The sequence below is a fragment of the Equus przewalskii genome, chromosome 6, assembly GCF_037783145.1.
Source record: "Equus przewalskii isolate Varuska chromosome 6, EquPr2, whole genome shotgun sequence".
Taxonomy (NCBI): domain Eukaryota; kingdom Metazoa; phylum Chordata; class Mammalia; order Perissodactyla; family Equidae; genus Equus; species Equus przewalskii.
Genome location: NC_091836.1, coordinates 2,768,536 through 2,781,514, shown reverse-complemented (window position 1 = coordinate 2,781,514; position 12,979 = coordinate 2,768,536). Strand labels below are relative to the sequence as shown.

The 12,979-nt window shown below is 58.3% G+C and overlaps 1 protein-coding gene and 1 long non-coding RNA gene across 2 annotated transcripts in view; one reads left to right on the top strand and one right to left on the bottom strand.

The window, feature by feature from the left end:
• The window catches only part of LOC139084070 (uncharacterized), a 38,489-nt gene extending 28,106 nt beyond the window's left edge, over nt 1–10,383 (top strand). The window contains exons 2-3 of the long non-coding RNA XR_011541334.1: nt 9,404–9,628; nt 9,825–10,383. This is a non-coding gene — a long non-coding RNA (uncharacterized lncRNA). The remainder of the gene's footprint in view (nt 1–9,403; nt 9,629–9,824) is intronic.
• The window catches only part of ATCAY (ATCAY kinesin light chain interacting caytaxin), a 26,995-nt gene extending 14,016 nt beyond the window's left edge, over nt 1–12,979 (bottom strand). Inside the window, exons 1-3 of the mRNA XM_070624712.1 lie at nt 12,463–12,979; nt 9,908–10,024; nt 1,191–1,249 (exon numbers count right to left, since the gene is read on the bottom strand). Coding sequence (XP_070480813.1) covers nt 1,191–1,249; nt 9,908–9,984 — 136 coding nt within the window. The 5' untranslated portion in view covers nt 9,985–10,024; nt 12,463–12,979. The remainder of the gene's footprint in view (nt 1–1,190; nt 1,250–9,907; nt 10,025–12,462) is intronic.

Below are 12,979 nucleotides of genomic sequence, written 5' to 3'. Positions count from 1 at the left end.
TCCCACCTATGTATTTTGGAAGCAGATAGCTTGTCTGTGTCTCACAGGTTCACAGCTGGACAGGACAAATCACACCTGAGACGTTTTTCTCTGAAGGCCTTCGACTGATTAGATGAGGCCCACCCGCATTACAGTGGGCCCTCTGCTTTACCCAGAGTCCACCGATTTGAATGTAAATGTCGTATAAAAAATGCCCTCAGCAGAAACATCTAGAATAGCGTTTGACCACATAGCTGGGTACCGTGGCCCAGCCAAGTGGACGCAAAAAAGTAACCATCTCAAGGTCCCTCTTGCCACGTGAGGGGACAGTCACAGGCTCCAGGAACCAGGATCAGGATCTTTGGGGGCTGTTATTGAGCCAGCCACACCCAGGAAGCAGGGTACAGTTCCTACATACACCTCATTTTTCAGAAATAGGATATGGAGGCCCAGAGCGGAGAAGGGACTCCTCCAGGTCACCCTGCGGGGATGTGACAATCCCAGGCAGAGCCCATGCACTCAGGCCTGAAGAAGGGCTGGCACTCTAGGTGATCAACCGTCTGGGACCAGCTGGCCCCCCTCCCTGGTCCACGGGCACAGTGTGGGGCAGGGGTGGGCAGTCCCGGATGCACTGCTGTGTGACCTCAGGGACGTGGCTGTCCCTCTCTGGTCAGTCTTTCCCCTGTAGGGTGGGCACAGCAATGAGCTGCACGGAGGAGATGCAGGCAGAGCAGGGGCCCTCAGCGGGGCTCGGCGAGGAGAGGCCATCAAGGCATTTCCTCCTCTGGCCGCCTGGGACTGCCTGTCCCCGAAGTCTGGGGCTTTGGAACCTCAGAGCCATGAGCCCCCCTGAGTGCCCAGGGCTGACTTTGTGCCTGGCACCCCCTGCCCACTTTACACGTACCACCTTGTTTAATCCTCGCATGCCCCTCCTGCAGGAGGCTCACTCCATGTATTTCAGAGATGAGGAATTGGAAGCACAGAGAAGCTGAGCAACCAGCTTGAGGACACACAGCCACACTGCATGAGAACGTCATGACGGTGTCCCAGCATCTGTCAGCCACCGTGGCTGCTTCCCCTGTAGGCCTCGGAGCAGAGGAGCCAGCCCCCGCCCCCGATGTCCGCCCCAGAGGCAGGGCCTCCAACATTTCTCCGGAAATTTCTAAGGACCTGGCAAGAGCGCGCCCACTTCTGCGCTCAGGGGAACTTACAGGACGCGTCGGCCTCGGGGCTGCCGGGGGAGTCTGATCCCGTCTCTTCCGGGAGCGGCCTGTGGACCAGCCGGAGCGAGCGTCAGTCAGCCACCAGGCGCCGCGAATCCAGCCGCGGGAGGAGATCCGAGAAAACAGCGAGAAATGCGTTTAGTTAGAGGAATCGCTGGGACCACGGACACCCCGTCATTGGCTCAGAAAATCCTCAGACACCAGCGCGGGCTGGCGGCCTTCCCGTCACCTAACGAATGCTACGCCTTTTCTTTTTTTGGAGGGGAAAGCAAAGCCCAGACACGGCTTCACGTGGAGGGGACCCCGCAGAGTGGGGTCTCGACGAGACGCTCGGGTGAAACGCAGCAACGAGCTGTCAGAGGGACACCACGGGGGCCGCCCGGGGTGCAGCGGTTAAGTGCGCCATTCTGATTCTCAGTGGCCCGGGGTTCGCCGGTTCGGATCCCGGGTGCAGACATGGCACTGCTTGGCACGCCATGCTGGGGTAGGCGTCCCACATATAAAGTAGAGGAAGATGTGATGTGAGCCGGGGTTTGTCTGGGTTTCCTCATGGTCGGCTGGGGCGGTGGGTTCTGGGAGGGCCCCGGACTGAAGGGCCCTCTTCGCCCCATCATCCCAAGGTCCTGCCACCACCGAGACTGACCCCTGTGATGTCAACTTGGTCCCCTGGCTGAGATGTGTGATCGGCTGTCTGCACCATAACGTCCCTCCCCACCTTCTTCTTTTTTTTTTGTTGAGGAAGATTAGCCCTGAGCTAACATCTGCTGCCAATCCTCCTCTTTTTTTGCTGAGGAAGACTGGCCCCAAGCTCACATCTGTACCCATCTTCCTCTACTTTATATGTGGGACGCCTGCCACAGCATGGCTTGCCGAGCGGTGCCATGTCCGCACCCGGGATCCGAACCGGCGAACCCTGGGCCACCAAATAGGAACATGCGCACTTAACTGCTGTGCCACCGGGCCGGCCCCAGTTTTTTTAAAGAAATGCAGCCAGCTATGCATTGGTGCCTCTTTAACGCCTGGCTGTGGGCACAGATCTGCAAAAGCAGGCCTTTTTCTGGGGCAATGCCCGCACTGCTTTGTGGAGCACTGGCTCTTGCTGCCCGGGTCTGACCCAGGCGCCCCGGCTCCTCTGCTCCCTGGGGGAAGTTCGGCTCCGGGCAGAACGTCCTGCCGAGGGCCCGGGCTGTCCCAGGCTCCCGCCGCAGGGCCTGCTGACTCGGGGATGCGCTGCCACTCATCCCAGCGGAAAGGGGGCTGTGTAGACAGCGACGGACATAGAACGCTTTTTCCTTTCCTTTTCCAGAATGACTTATTCCCTCGCCTCTGTTCCTCCGAGGGCGCGAGCTGGCCCCCTGTGCAGGGTCAAATCTCCCCACGCTGCTGCCTTGGCCACCCTCCCGTCCTTCTCCCGCACACCGTGCATCGAACGTTCTTTGAGTAACGACCACCTCTCAGGACACTGGGGGGTCTTGGAAGGACAGGATGAACCAGAGGTCAAAAGTCAAAATAGAGCGGAGGCCCAAAGGAAATGAAGACGTACGTCCACTCGAAAACTCATACTCAATGTTCATAGCGGCAGGAGTCGCAGTAGCCAAAACGTGGAAACAGCCCAGATGTCCATCAACCGATGAATGGATGAACAAGACGCGTGGTCCGTCCACACACCGGAGTATTATGCAGCCGTGAAGAGGAGCAAGGCCCCGACACGGCTGCACGTGGACGGAACTGAACCCATGACGCTCAGGGAGAGAAGCAGACACAGAAGGACACATGGCGTGTGACCCCATGGACGGGAAACGTCCAGAACAGGCAGATCCACAGAGAGCGGGCTCATGGGGGCCAGGGGCTGGGGAGGGGGTGGGGGTGATGCTGATGGGGACCGCGCTTCCTTTTGGGGAGATGGAAATGTTTCCCGGACTAGATAGAAGTGATGCCCACATAACATTGTGACTTTGCCAAATGCCACTAAATCGTGCATTTAAAATGGCTAATTTTATCTTATGCGGATTGCCTCTCAATTGAAAAAAAAGCGAGCTTTAAATAAATTCGGAAGAAGGTTTTAAAGAGGCAGGCGGGGCTGAAGCGTCCTCTTAGAGGCCCGTTTGGTGTCCTCGCCGCCCTGTCCCTCTCGTCTGTAGCTGCCGCCCCTCCTGCTCCCCACACGGTCGGGCCTGGTGACTCATAAGCCCAGGGTCCTGGGGCACAGGGAGCTCACCGCCCGACGGCAAGGTGACCCCGAATTGCAGACTGACAGCGGACGCCTCACCCCTAGTTCTGGTTCTGCCCACACAGCATTTAAGAACATTTTTAATTTGCTGCGAGGTCAGAGCTGGGACACAAAACGTCTAGATTTCCATCTCTTCTTGAATCGGCTCTGCCCTTCGTGAGTGGTGACAACCCCCAGGAGCTGATTATCGGCCACTCCTGCTCCCCCTGGGTGTCGGGATTTCCTTCCGGCTCCTTCTCTCCTTTGGGGTGCCTCCCGGGGGCCCGTCAGCCTGAGGCTGCAATTTCCGCTGTTCTGGAATCAGCCAGAATCAGGACTCGCCCCGTGGGTGGGGCACTCGCTCTGAGCCAGGGTGGCATGTTCACCGTGCCATCTTATTTGCTCCTCGCGGCAACCCTAGGAGGCAGGGAGAAGCCCATTTCACAGACGGGGAAACTGAGGCTGGGCTAGGGGATGCCTCCCCCTCATGCTGGGGGTGTTGAACCGGTCCGGCGGCAGATCGGATCCCCGTCACTGCCCGCTACTGCCCCCTTGTGCCCGGCCAGTGCACGTGCACCGACCCCAATAGGGACGGAAACAGGGTGGCTGTATGAATGTATATATAATAATATTATATACAATAATACAAATATACATTATATATGTTACGTATATAATGGAAACCTACTGCTTCTGTTTCTTTGAGGAGCCCTGAGTGCCACACGAGGGAGGAAATATAACAATGAAGGAAACAGATGAGCAGAGCAGATGGTGACGCTGGCAACAAAGAAAATCAACAAGATGAGGGAGCGGGAGGGGGCGCGAGGACAGGGTGGTCAGGGAAGGCCTCCCTGAGGAGGTGACCTTTGGGCGGAGACTTGAAAGCAAGAGGTTGGCTGCGGGGAGGTCGTTCCAGATGGAGGCACAGCAGGGGCAAAGGGCCTGGGGCAGGAATGAGCCTGCCGAGCTATAGGAAGAGACGGGACAGAGGGTGGGGGGCAGGGGAGGAGAGAGGAATCGGGGAGCGGGAGGGGTGGAGGAGGAGGGTTGGGGGAGGTGGGGCCAGGGGAGGAGATGTCGTGGGAGCAGGAGGCACCGGGCACAGACCCCAACCCCCCAGGACACCACGAATGTTCCATAACTTCCAGACCATGCTGACCCGGAGGAGCCGATTCAGCAGGCTCCCTGGAGGAGGCGCCCGCCGCTTCCTGACGCGGGCCGAGCACACGGCCGCCCTGCCCATCCACAGGGCTGTGGCTTCCAAGGCCAGGGGACACCTAGCTGCTCCCCCAAGTCCCGGGGAGACCCCAGATTCTGCTGCACCAAAGCCCCTCCACGACCTCACCGTGGATCGAGATGGCTCCCCGCGGTGCTGGCTCCCGTCTGTGACAGGCAACCCACGTCCAAAGTGGGGGTCCCCCTAATAGGCAAGGCGGACGGTGTGGCTTTATCCTTTGGTGGTGGGTTGAGTTGTGGCCCCCCCCCCAAAAGAGAACTCAAGTCCTAACCCCCACGCCCTGGGAAGGGGACCTCCTTGGAAATAGGGTGGCTGCAGACGTAAGGAAGTTAAGATGACGTCATCCTGGATTAAGGGGGGCCCTACGTGCAGAGAGGGGTGTGTCTATAAGGAGGAGGAAATGTGGACACAGATGCACAGGGGGACGGCCATGCGCACGGGGAGGCGGAGCCCGGAGTGACGCGTCTGCGAGCCACGGAGGGCCAAGGACGGCCGGCCACAACCAGAGGCTGGAGGAGGCAAGGAGGGTACTCGAGTCTGGACTCCCAGCCTCCAGAAGGGGAAACAATACAGTTCTGTCATTTTGGGCCACCCAGGTTGTGGTCCTTTGGGTTTTTTTTTTGAGGAAGATTAGCCCTGAGCTAACATCTGCTGCCAATCCTCCTCTTTTTGCTGAGGAAGACTGGCCCTGAGCTCACATCTGTGCCCATCTTCCTCTACTTTATATGTGGGACGCCTACCACAGCATGGCTTGCCAAGCGGTGCCATGTCTGCACCCGGGATCCGAACCGGCGAACCCGGGGCCGCCGAGAAGCGGAACGTGTGAACTTAACCGCTGCGCCACCGGGCCGGCCCCCGTGCATGATCTCACTTACATGTGGAAGATAAACAAACACATGGACAAAGAGAACGGAGGGGAAGGAGGTTGGGGGCTGGGCGAACGGGGTAAAGCGGCACAGACATATGGTGACAGATGACGCTTAGACTATTGGTGGTGAGCACGCGGAGGTCTACACAGAAATGGATAAATAGTGTACACCTGAAATTTCACAATGTTATAAACCGTTACGACCTCGATAAAATAACTTAAAAAGGAGAGGGAGAGACCCGAGAGATCTCTGTGTCTCTGCCGGCGAGCGCAGAGGAGAGGCCTCGCCGGGCCCTGAGCTTGCACTTCGAGCCTCCAGAACCGGGAGAGGAGAAGGGCATGTTGATGAAGCCGCCCGTCTGGGCGAGGCTGTGTGGCCGCTGAGCTAACGGAGGAGGGGACAAGAGGGGACGAACCCAGGGTGGCTGGAGCTGAGGACGGAGGAGACGCTGAGGATGGTCAGGCCCTTCCGTCCCTGCTTGTCCCGAGCCCATGGCTCGTGCACAATGTTTTTTGGGATTGCTAAGTTGTGCAACACAAAATCGTCTCTGTGTGTGCACTCGGCTGGGGGAGAGAGAGGGCACTGGCCTGCCCTGGCAGGGACAGACAGACGCAAACAGGAGCCGAGTATATATATATATACGGAGAGAGACAGAGACAGAGAGACCGAGGGGAGAGACAGAGGAGGGCAGGAAGGGAGTGAGAGAGGACGATTGACAAAGTGAAGGGAGTAAAATGGTAACAATTGGCGAATCTGGGTGAAGGTTTATAGATATTCTGCTAAGTTTGGGACGACAACAGAATAAAAAGCTACAAATAAACCAAACCCACAGCCCACTGGGCTGTGAAAGGACGAGCGGGCCGAGGCAGCAGGCAGAGATCTCGCCCTGCACCTGCCTCTCCTTAGCTGTGAGACCCTGGCCAAGCCCTTCCCTGCCCTGGTCCTCAGTGTCCCCACTCGGTTTCCCTTCAGTCTCTCAACTTGCTTCTGCTGGCCTCAGGACCTTTGCATGTGCTGTTCTCTGTGCTTGGAATGCTCAGCCTCTACCCCCAGCCTCCATCTCCTGTTCATCCTCCTTCATCCTTCACAGCACAGGGTCAGCACCACCCCCAACCTCCCGGACCCAGTCAGATCCCACCCAGCACTCTCCAGGCGCCAAAAACCCAGCTGCGATTTCACACTGGGTTGTGCGTGAGGTCATAAGGGGACACCTGTCTCTGCCCCAGACTGAGAGCGGAGCCCAGGGCAGCCGTCTTGCTCTTCTCCACGTGTCCTCAGCGTCTCGCTCAGGGCCTGGCATACAGTCGGCGCATATCATGAGAAAGAACGAATGGAGAAAGTGGGGCAGCCACAGAAATCCTCCCCAGGCTGCCCTCAGCTCTGGCTCCAGAGGGATCCGCAGAAGGGCAGGAGGGAGAGGCCGCAAGACAGTGGCCGCGGGAGCGGGGGCTGTGGGCCTGGGGCCCAGCGGGGGGGTCCTCTGACCCCCCGGGGAAGCTCGAAGACGCCCCGGGAAGGGACCAGCGAGCTGGAAGGAACAGAATCGCGCGTTGTCCGGCCCCAGACAGAGCTGGTTATGTGCAGAGGCAGCTGGACTCACTTCTTCCAGAAGGAGGAAGACAGAGGCCATGGCTCGGCGCTGGCTCACCCCCGGGGCTGCACAGCGAGGCCTCTATCCCGCAGACACTGCCCCACTGAGATGGCCGGGGACGCTCCGCAGCTGGGGGACACGCCCCCGAAATCCACCCGCGCAGCTGCCACCAGCCCCGTCTTTGTCCCCACCGGGCTTGGGAGAGGAGAAATCTTTGTAAAATGTGGGGAGGGGCCGAAAAAAGGAACTGGAGGCCCAAGACATAAGTTAATAAGACCAGCCCCGAGGGGGCTGTCTATGTGGGTAGCTGTCATCGTCTACACAGCCTGCTTTAGCCGTCTCGCCCCACGCGCCCCGTCGAGTTCTCACGACAGCTTCGCGAGCGACGGACGGTGGTCTCCATTTTAAGAGAGGGAAACTGAGGCATCGAGATGCTGGAAGGTTGCCGAGGCGGCCGAGCGAGCCTGTCGGGGAACCGGGATCGGAGCCCACGGCCGTGGTCCGGTTCCCAAGGTCGCGCCCTTTTAATCCCGCTGTGCAATAAAATAAATTCAGAGCATTCCCACCCACGTCAGGACTTCCTTGCTCAGAAACGGGCCTTCATTTGCCCAAACGACCCCATCCGGGCGTCGGGAGATCCCTTTCCACGCAGCCGGACGTCAGCATCCTTATGTTGACTTGAAGAGAAGGACTGTGACCCGGAGAGAAAATGCTAAAGGGGAAAGGGCGGGAGGTCAGTAGCAAGGAATGGGCCACCGCTGTCCCGAAATACTTGTATTTTCGAAGACAAACTCCTGCGGACGACAGCGCCGGGCGGACGAGATTCTCGGCTGTTCTGAGCACGGGCGCCTCTGGCTAGAGAACCGCAGTGCACGGCGTGCGAAACGCAGAGAGCAAATGCAACTGGATTCGGGGTGCGGGGTAAATTCAGATTCAAATGGGTGGTGATGCCCCCGACGTCGCGGCTGCTACCGGGCACAGTGGACACGGGGCTCCGACCGCCCCCGTCAGTCTGTGCCCGTTTTGAGGGACCGGTCGTATAAAGCGTATATTGGACCATTTGAGCCCGTTTATTCTATATTGGACTCAAATCTGGGTCCCTTTGATGCCTGTTCATCAGCCTAGTTCTGCCCTGGGGACCCTCTGCGACGGAGATATTCTGGGACCGCTGATCTTCAGACACTCTTTTCCAGGGTCAACACGCTTGGTCCCTTCGACTCTCGCTTCCCAGATGCTTATGCGATAACCCTGGGGCATCGTCTCCCGCGGGTAAAAGCCTTGCCTTCAAAGACGCAGGCGACGAGCAGTTGATCCAGGCTCAGGGGGACCCTGCGGTGACAGTGTTTTTTCTCACCCAGCGCCTCTCCGGGAGGAGAAAATAGAGAGAGAGAGGCAGGCCTGGCGGCTCGTGCATCTCAGAAGCGAACACACACAGCTCCCTTCCTCCGCGATTTATTCCTACGGTGACCGTCACCCGCTCGCACGGTATCTATTGAGCGCCGGCTGTATACCAGGCTCCGTCCTCGTGCTGGCATACAGCAGGCAGGGAACCAAAGGTCCCTGCTCTCTCGGGGTTCCGTGGCGCGGAAACAGTCTATAAACAAGAGAAGGATGTAAAATCTTTCGCCTATCAGACTGTCTGAGTCACCCAGGGCTGCCGTCACAAATGACCGTGAACACAGTGGCTTAAAACAACACACATGTACTCCCTTGTGATTGTAGACGCCAGAAGCGAGCCTGAAATCAGTGTCACCGGACTGACATCAAGGGGTGGGCAGAGCTGGTCCAATCATGTGTGCAAAGTCCCGTTTGCGATGGAAGGAAACATTCTCAGGTCCCGGGGATTAAGGCGTGGATATTTTGGGGGGACGTTACTCAGTGAGGAAACAATTCAGGAACGGGGGAGGGGGGAGTGAGGGGGCCAGGAGGTCCTCTTTGAGAAGGTGGCCTGTGGGCAGAGACTGAAGGGGGTGAGGGAGCCAGGGTGTTCCAGGCGGAGGGAACGGCCAGCGCGCGGGGAGTCTGAAAGTCAGAGCCAGCTGGGCACATCGAAGGAACAGGAAGGGAGACGCTAACGGGGCATGAAGGGGACGGGAGTGATGGGAGGTGAGGTCAAAGATGAAGGGGGAGGCTGAACCCCAGATTTTCTGTGGGATGGGCATTTACCCCAGGGTTTTTTTTTTTTACAGTTATATTGAGCAGGCTTTTTTTTTTTTTTTTTTTTGGTGAGGAAGATTGGCCCTAAGCTAACATTTGTTGCTCATCTTCCTCTTCTTTTCTCTTTTCTCCCCAAAGCCCTCCAGGACATAGTTGTATATTCTGGTTGTAGGTCCCTCTGGCTGTGCTATGTGGGACGCTCAGCGTGGCCTGACGAGCGGTGCCATGTCTGCACCCAGGATCCGAACCGGTGAAACCCTGGGCCGCCGAAATGGAGCGTTTGAACTTAACTACTTGGCCACGGGGTCAGCTCCCTGTCCCAGGGGTTTGAAGCAGGGTACAAGGTCTCTCTGGCTGCTGCAGGTAAAAATACGCCATCCCCTGAATGCATGGGAACCCAGGCGAAAATATTGCAATAGTCGTGAGACGGTTTTAGAAAAATGTTGAGAATTCTTAAAACAGTGTGGGAATGGGAGCTTTTTTGGCTCTTTGGAGGGGGTTGGGGGAGAATCAATCTGAAGTAATTCAGGAAATATTCATTATGTGCCCGGTCAACTAGGGAGGGGTCTCTGCACCACCACCCCCCCCGGAGAAGCGAGGGGGCCCGCTCCCTCCGCCGACCCCGAGACCTGGAAGCCACACCTGGGAAGCGCTTCGCCCTGCCACTCTTCCTTCACATCCACATTTTCCATCCTGAGCGTGGCCTCGGTGGTCCCCATGGGAGCCGGGAAGAGGCGCCGACCCGAAGCAGAGACAAACCTGAAGGAGAGCCACGGATGGAGGCATTACTGGACGACCATCATGATATCAACCCCCCACCACACACACACACACACACACACACACAGCACTTCACAGTGATCTGCAAACAGCTCTCACGTCCACGGTCTTGAATCATTCCCCAGTCCCATGAGACTTTCTCATTTCACAGGTGAGAAAACAGAGGCGTGGAGAGTTGAGAACATTCATGTGGGTCTGGAGTTTGAACCACATGAGGGGCTGAACCTCCAGCCACAAGCCCCGCTCCCTTTGAAGCTCTGAAATCCACCCTTCCCAGGGCTTATCATTCCTCCCTCACCTTGGACTTCAACTGGGAAGCAATAAATCAATTAAAGTCATTTATACTAAAGTGTTAATGACTGATATACTTAAGCTTCCTTGCTAGGATTGACACATTCAAACAGGACCTGGTCAACCCCAACCTACCTCCATCTGCTCCAGGCTACCTGCCCTGCCTCTCTGTCACCCCACAAAGAAACAAGTCCTGACAATCTGCTGACCCCAGGACTAACGAAGGCAGGGTGGAAAGAGACCGGGGTTGGAAGTCAGGATCTTAGTTACTACCAACCACAAAATGCCAGTTTTGTTTTTATTGTTCTGAGGAGCCAGCTGGCAGCAGGCGTGGGGCAGGGGGGCAGCATTCTAGGCCGTGACTTAAGTGCTGGGCCATCGAGAGCGAAAGTAGAACTGAGTGAGATTGCTATCGGGTCCACCCTGGGGCACGGCAGACTCCCAAGCCACTCGCTCTCCCAGCCTCAGCTTCCCTGTCTGTAGATGAAAAAATTGGGCTAGAAATGATCTCTGTGGTCCTTCTGGCTGCAGCATTCCAGGATCTTATCACTCAATCAACACCATAGCATCTGTGCTTTTAAATCAGTGGTTCTCAACGGGGAGGGGGGCGATTCTGCCCCCCGCCCGTGGGGGACACGTGGCCATGTTGGGAGGCATTTGCGGCTGTCACAACTGGGGGGGGAGGTGCTCCTGGCATGGAGTGGGTGGGGCCAGGGATGCTGCTCAACCCCCCACAGTGCCCAGGACGGCCCCCCCCACGACCAGGAATGACCCGGCCTCAAATGTCTATACATCTGAGATTGAGAAACTCTGTTTTAATCCACACGCTTGTGCAAGGATTGTAGGCCCGGGTTTGGCAGTCGTTAAGGAGAGCCCAGGGTGTCATCGTATCACATCCTCCCAACAGCTCCTGTGTTGTCATCCTCACTCACCAGCGTCTAAGGTCCCCCACCCCCCCCGCCCGAAGCTGCGGCTGCCCCTCCGGAGAGCTGGTGCACGGCTGCCAGTGTGGGCGTGTCATTCGAAGCCCCTTGCTGGGCCTGGGTCCCTGGAGACGCTGGGTCTGCATTTGGGACTGTAGCTCAGGGAGCGAGGACCCAGAGGGAGGCTGGGCCCTCTGGGGACCAGGCAGGCGATGGCTAAAATTAGACGCCCCCACTCCCCCCGGGTGAGAGTTTCTCACTCAATTCTTGTCACCGTCCTGAATGTCGTCATTCATTTACGGAGGAGGGACAGCAAGACGCAGTCCGGAAAGGGAAAAAAAATCTCTTCACGATGCTACGGGCGACAGCCGCCCAGAAGCTGACGGCCAGGGAAAGCTCACGTCAGCGGAAATTCGTCTCCTATCTGAAAGGAGTGGTCTTTGGGTCTGTTTTCCTCATCCCAAGTCGGGGGGGGGGCGGTGACCTCAGTCCCGGGGAAGGACCACCCAGCCCCCCACCCACCCACAGCGCAGACTCTGCAGCCACATATGTTGGCTCCACCATCCTCTAAACGCGGGGTGTGGGTGGGTCCCCAAGGGGCCCTGGACACCCTCTCTCGGATGCTCACTTATATTCAAGGATGGCAAATAAAATAAAGTGAGGGACCACTGGAAAGTGTCCCTTTGCTCCGCGCTGGCGAATGACCAGCACATCAGGTACAAATTCCGAGAAGGAAGGCGGAATCTGTCTTGCACGGTCTCCCTTCCTCCCCACCCCGCAGGCGGGCCTTTACCCGCAACATCTCTCGGGTCCTTCTTCCAAATCCGCTCAGGGGGTTATAAATAGGAAACGCGCAGAGGTGGGACCTGGACATGTCAGTCTCTTAGGAAGCATCCCCGACAGAGGGGCTGAGGGTTTAATCCGCTTAACCTCCAAGCGGGTCTTGAAAATGGTGCAGCCCTCTGTCTTCCGAGGGAACGGTGGGCACGGAAGGTGCCCTGGGGGGCGGGGTGTGTGTGCCGGGAGGATGGTTTTCCTCGGCCCGGGGAAAAATGGATGGTACCACCCCAAGCATCACGAGACCGTGCTTCTCCGCTCCCACCCTCCCCGCCTGCCAGAAGGGGGTTTGCGGCGGCAGATGCCTCCGGACAGACCTTCCCGGCAGGGCGGGGGGGTAGGGGGGTGGAAGGAAGGTGGACTCACCTCCACGCTGAGTCCCGGTTGCCTCCGCGGCCTCTCCTCCTCCTCCTTTTCCTCCTCGTTAGGCGCAAACAAAGGCGAGCCCCGCGCGGATGCAGCCGAGCATCTCTCGCCTCCGGAGCGCGCTCCCCGGGCCTTCAGAGCATCCGAGGCTGACGCGCGCAGGGGCGGACTCCGCATCCACGGAAGGTCACCCGCAGCAACGTGGCCGGTGCAGGTGGGCGCTTGTGTCCGGGGGGCCGGGGAAGGGCCGGCGGTCCGCGGTCAGCTCCCCGTGGCGCACCGCTGCGGCTGCGCGCCCTTGTCGTCGCCGCTTCCCGTGCCTCCGAGGTATTTTCTTCCTTCCAGCTCCGCAGCTGGCGGAGGCTCGGCTTCCTTCAGACAGTGAAAGATGCTGCTTTTGTGTGCAGGGTGGATGGGTGGCTGGGTGGGTGGCTGGGTGGGTGGGGGCAGGGCCGACCGAAAAGCACAGCCCCCTCGCCAGAATCCGGGGCTCTCCATTGGCTGAGCGAAGAGCATC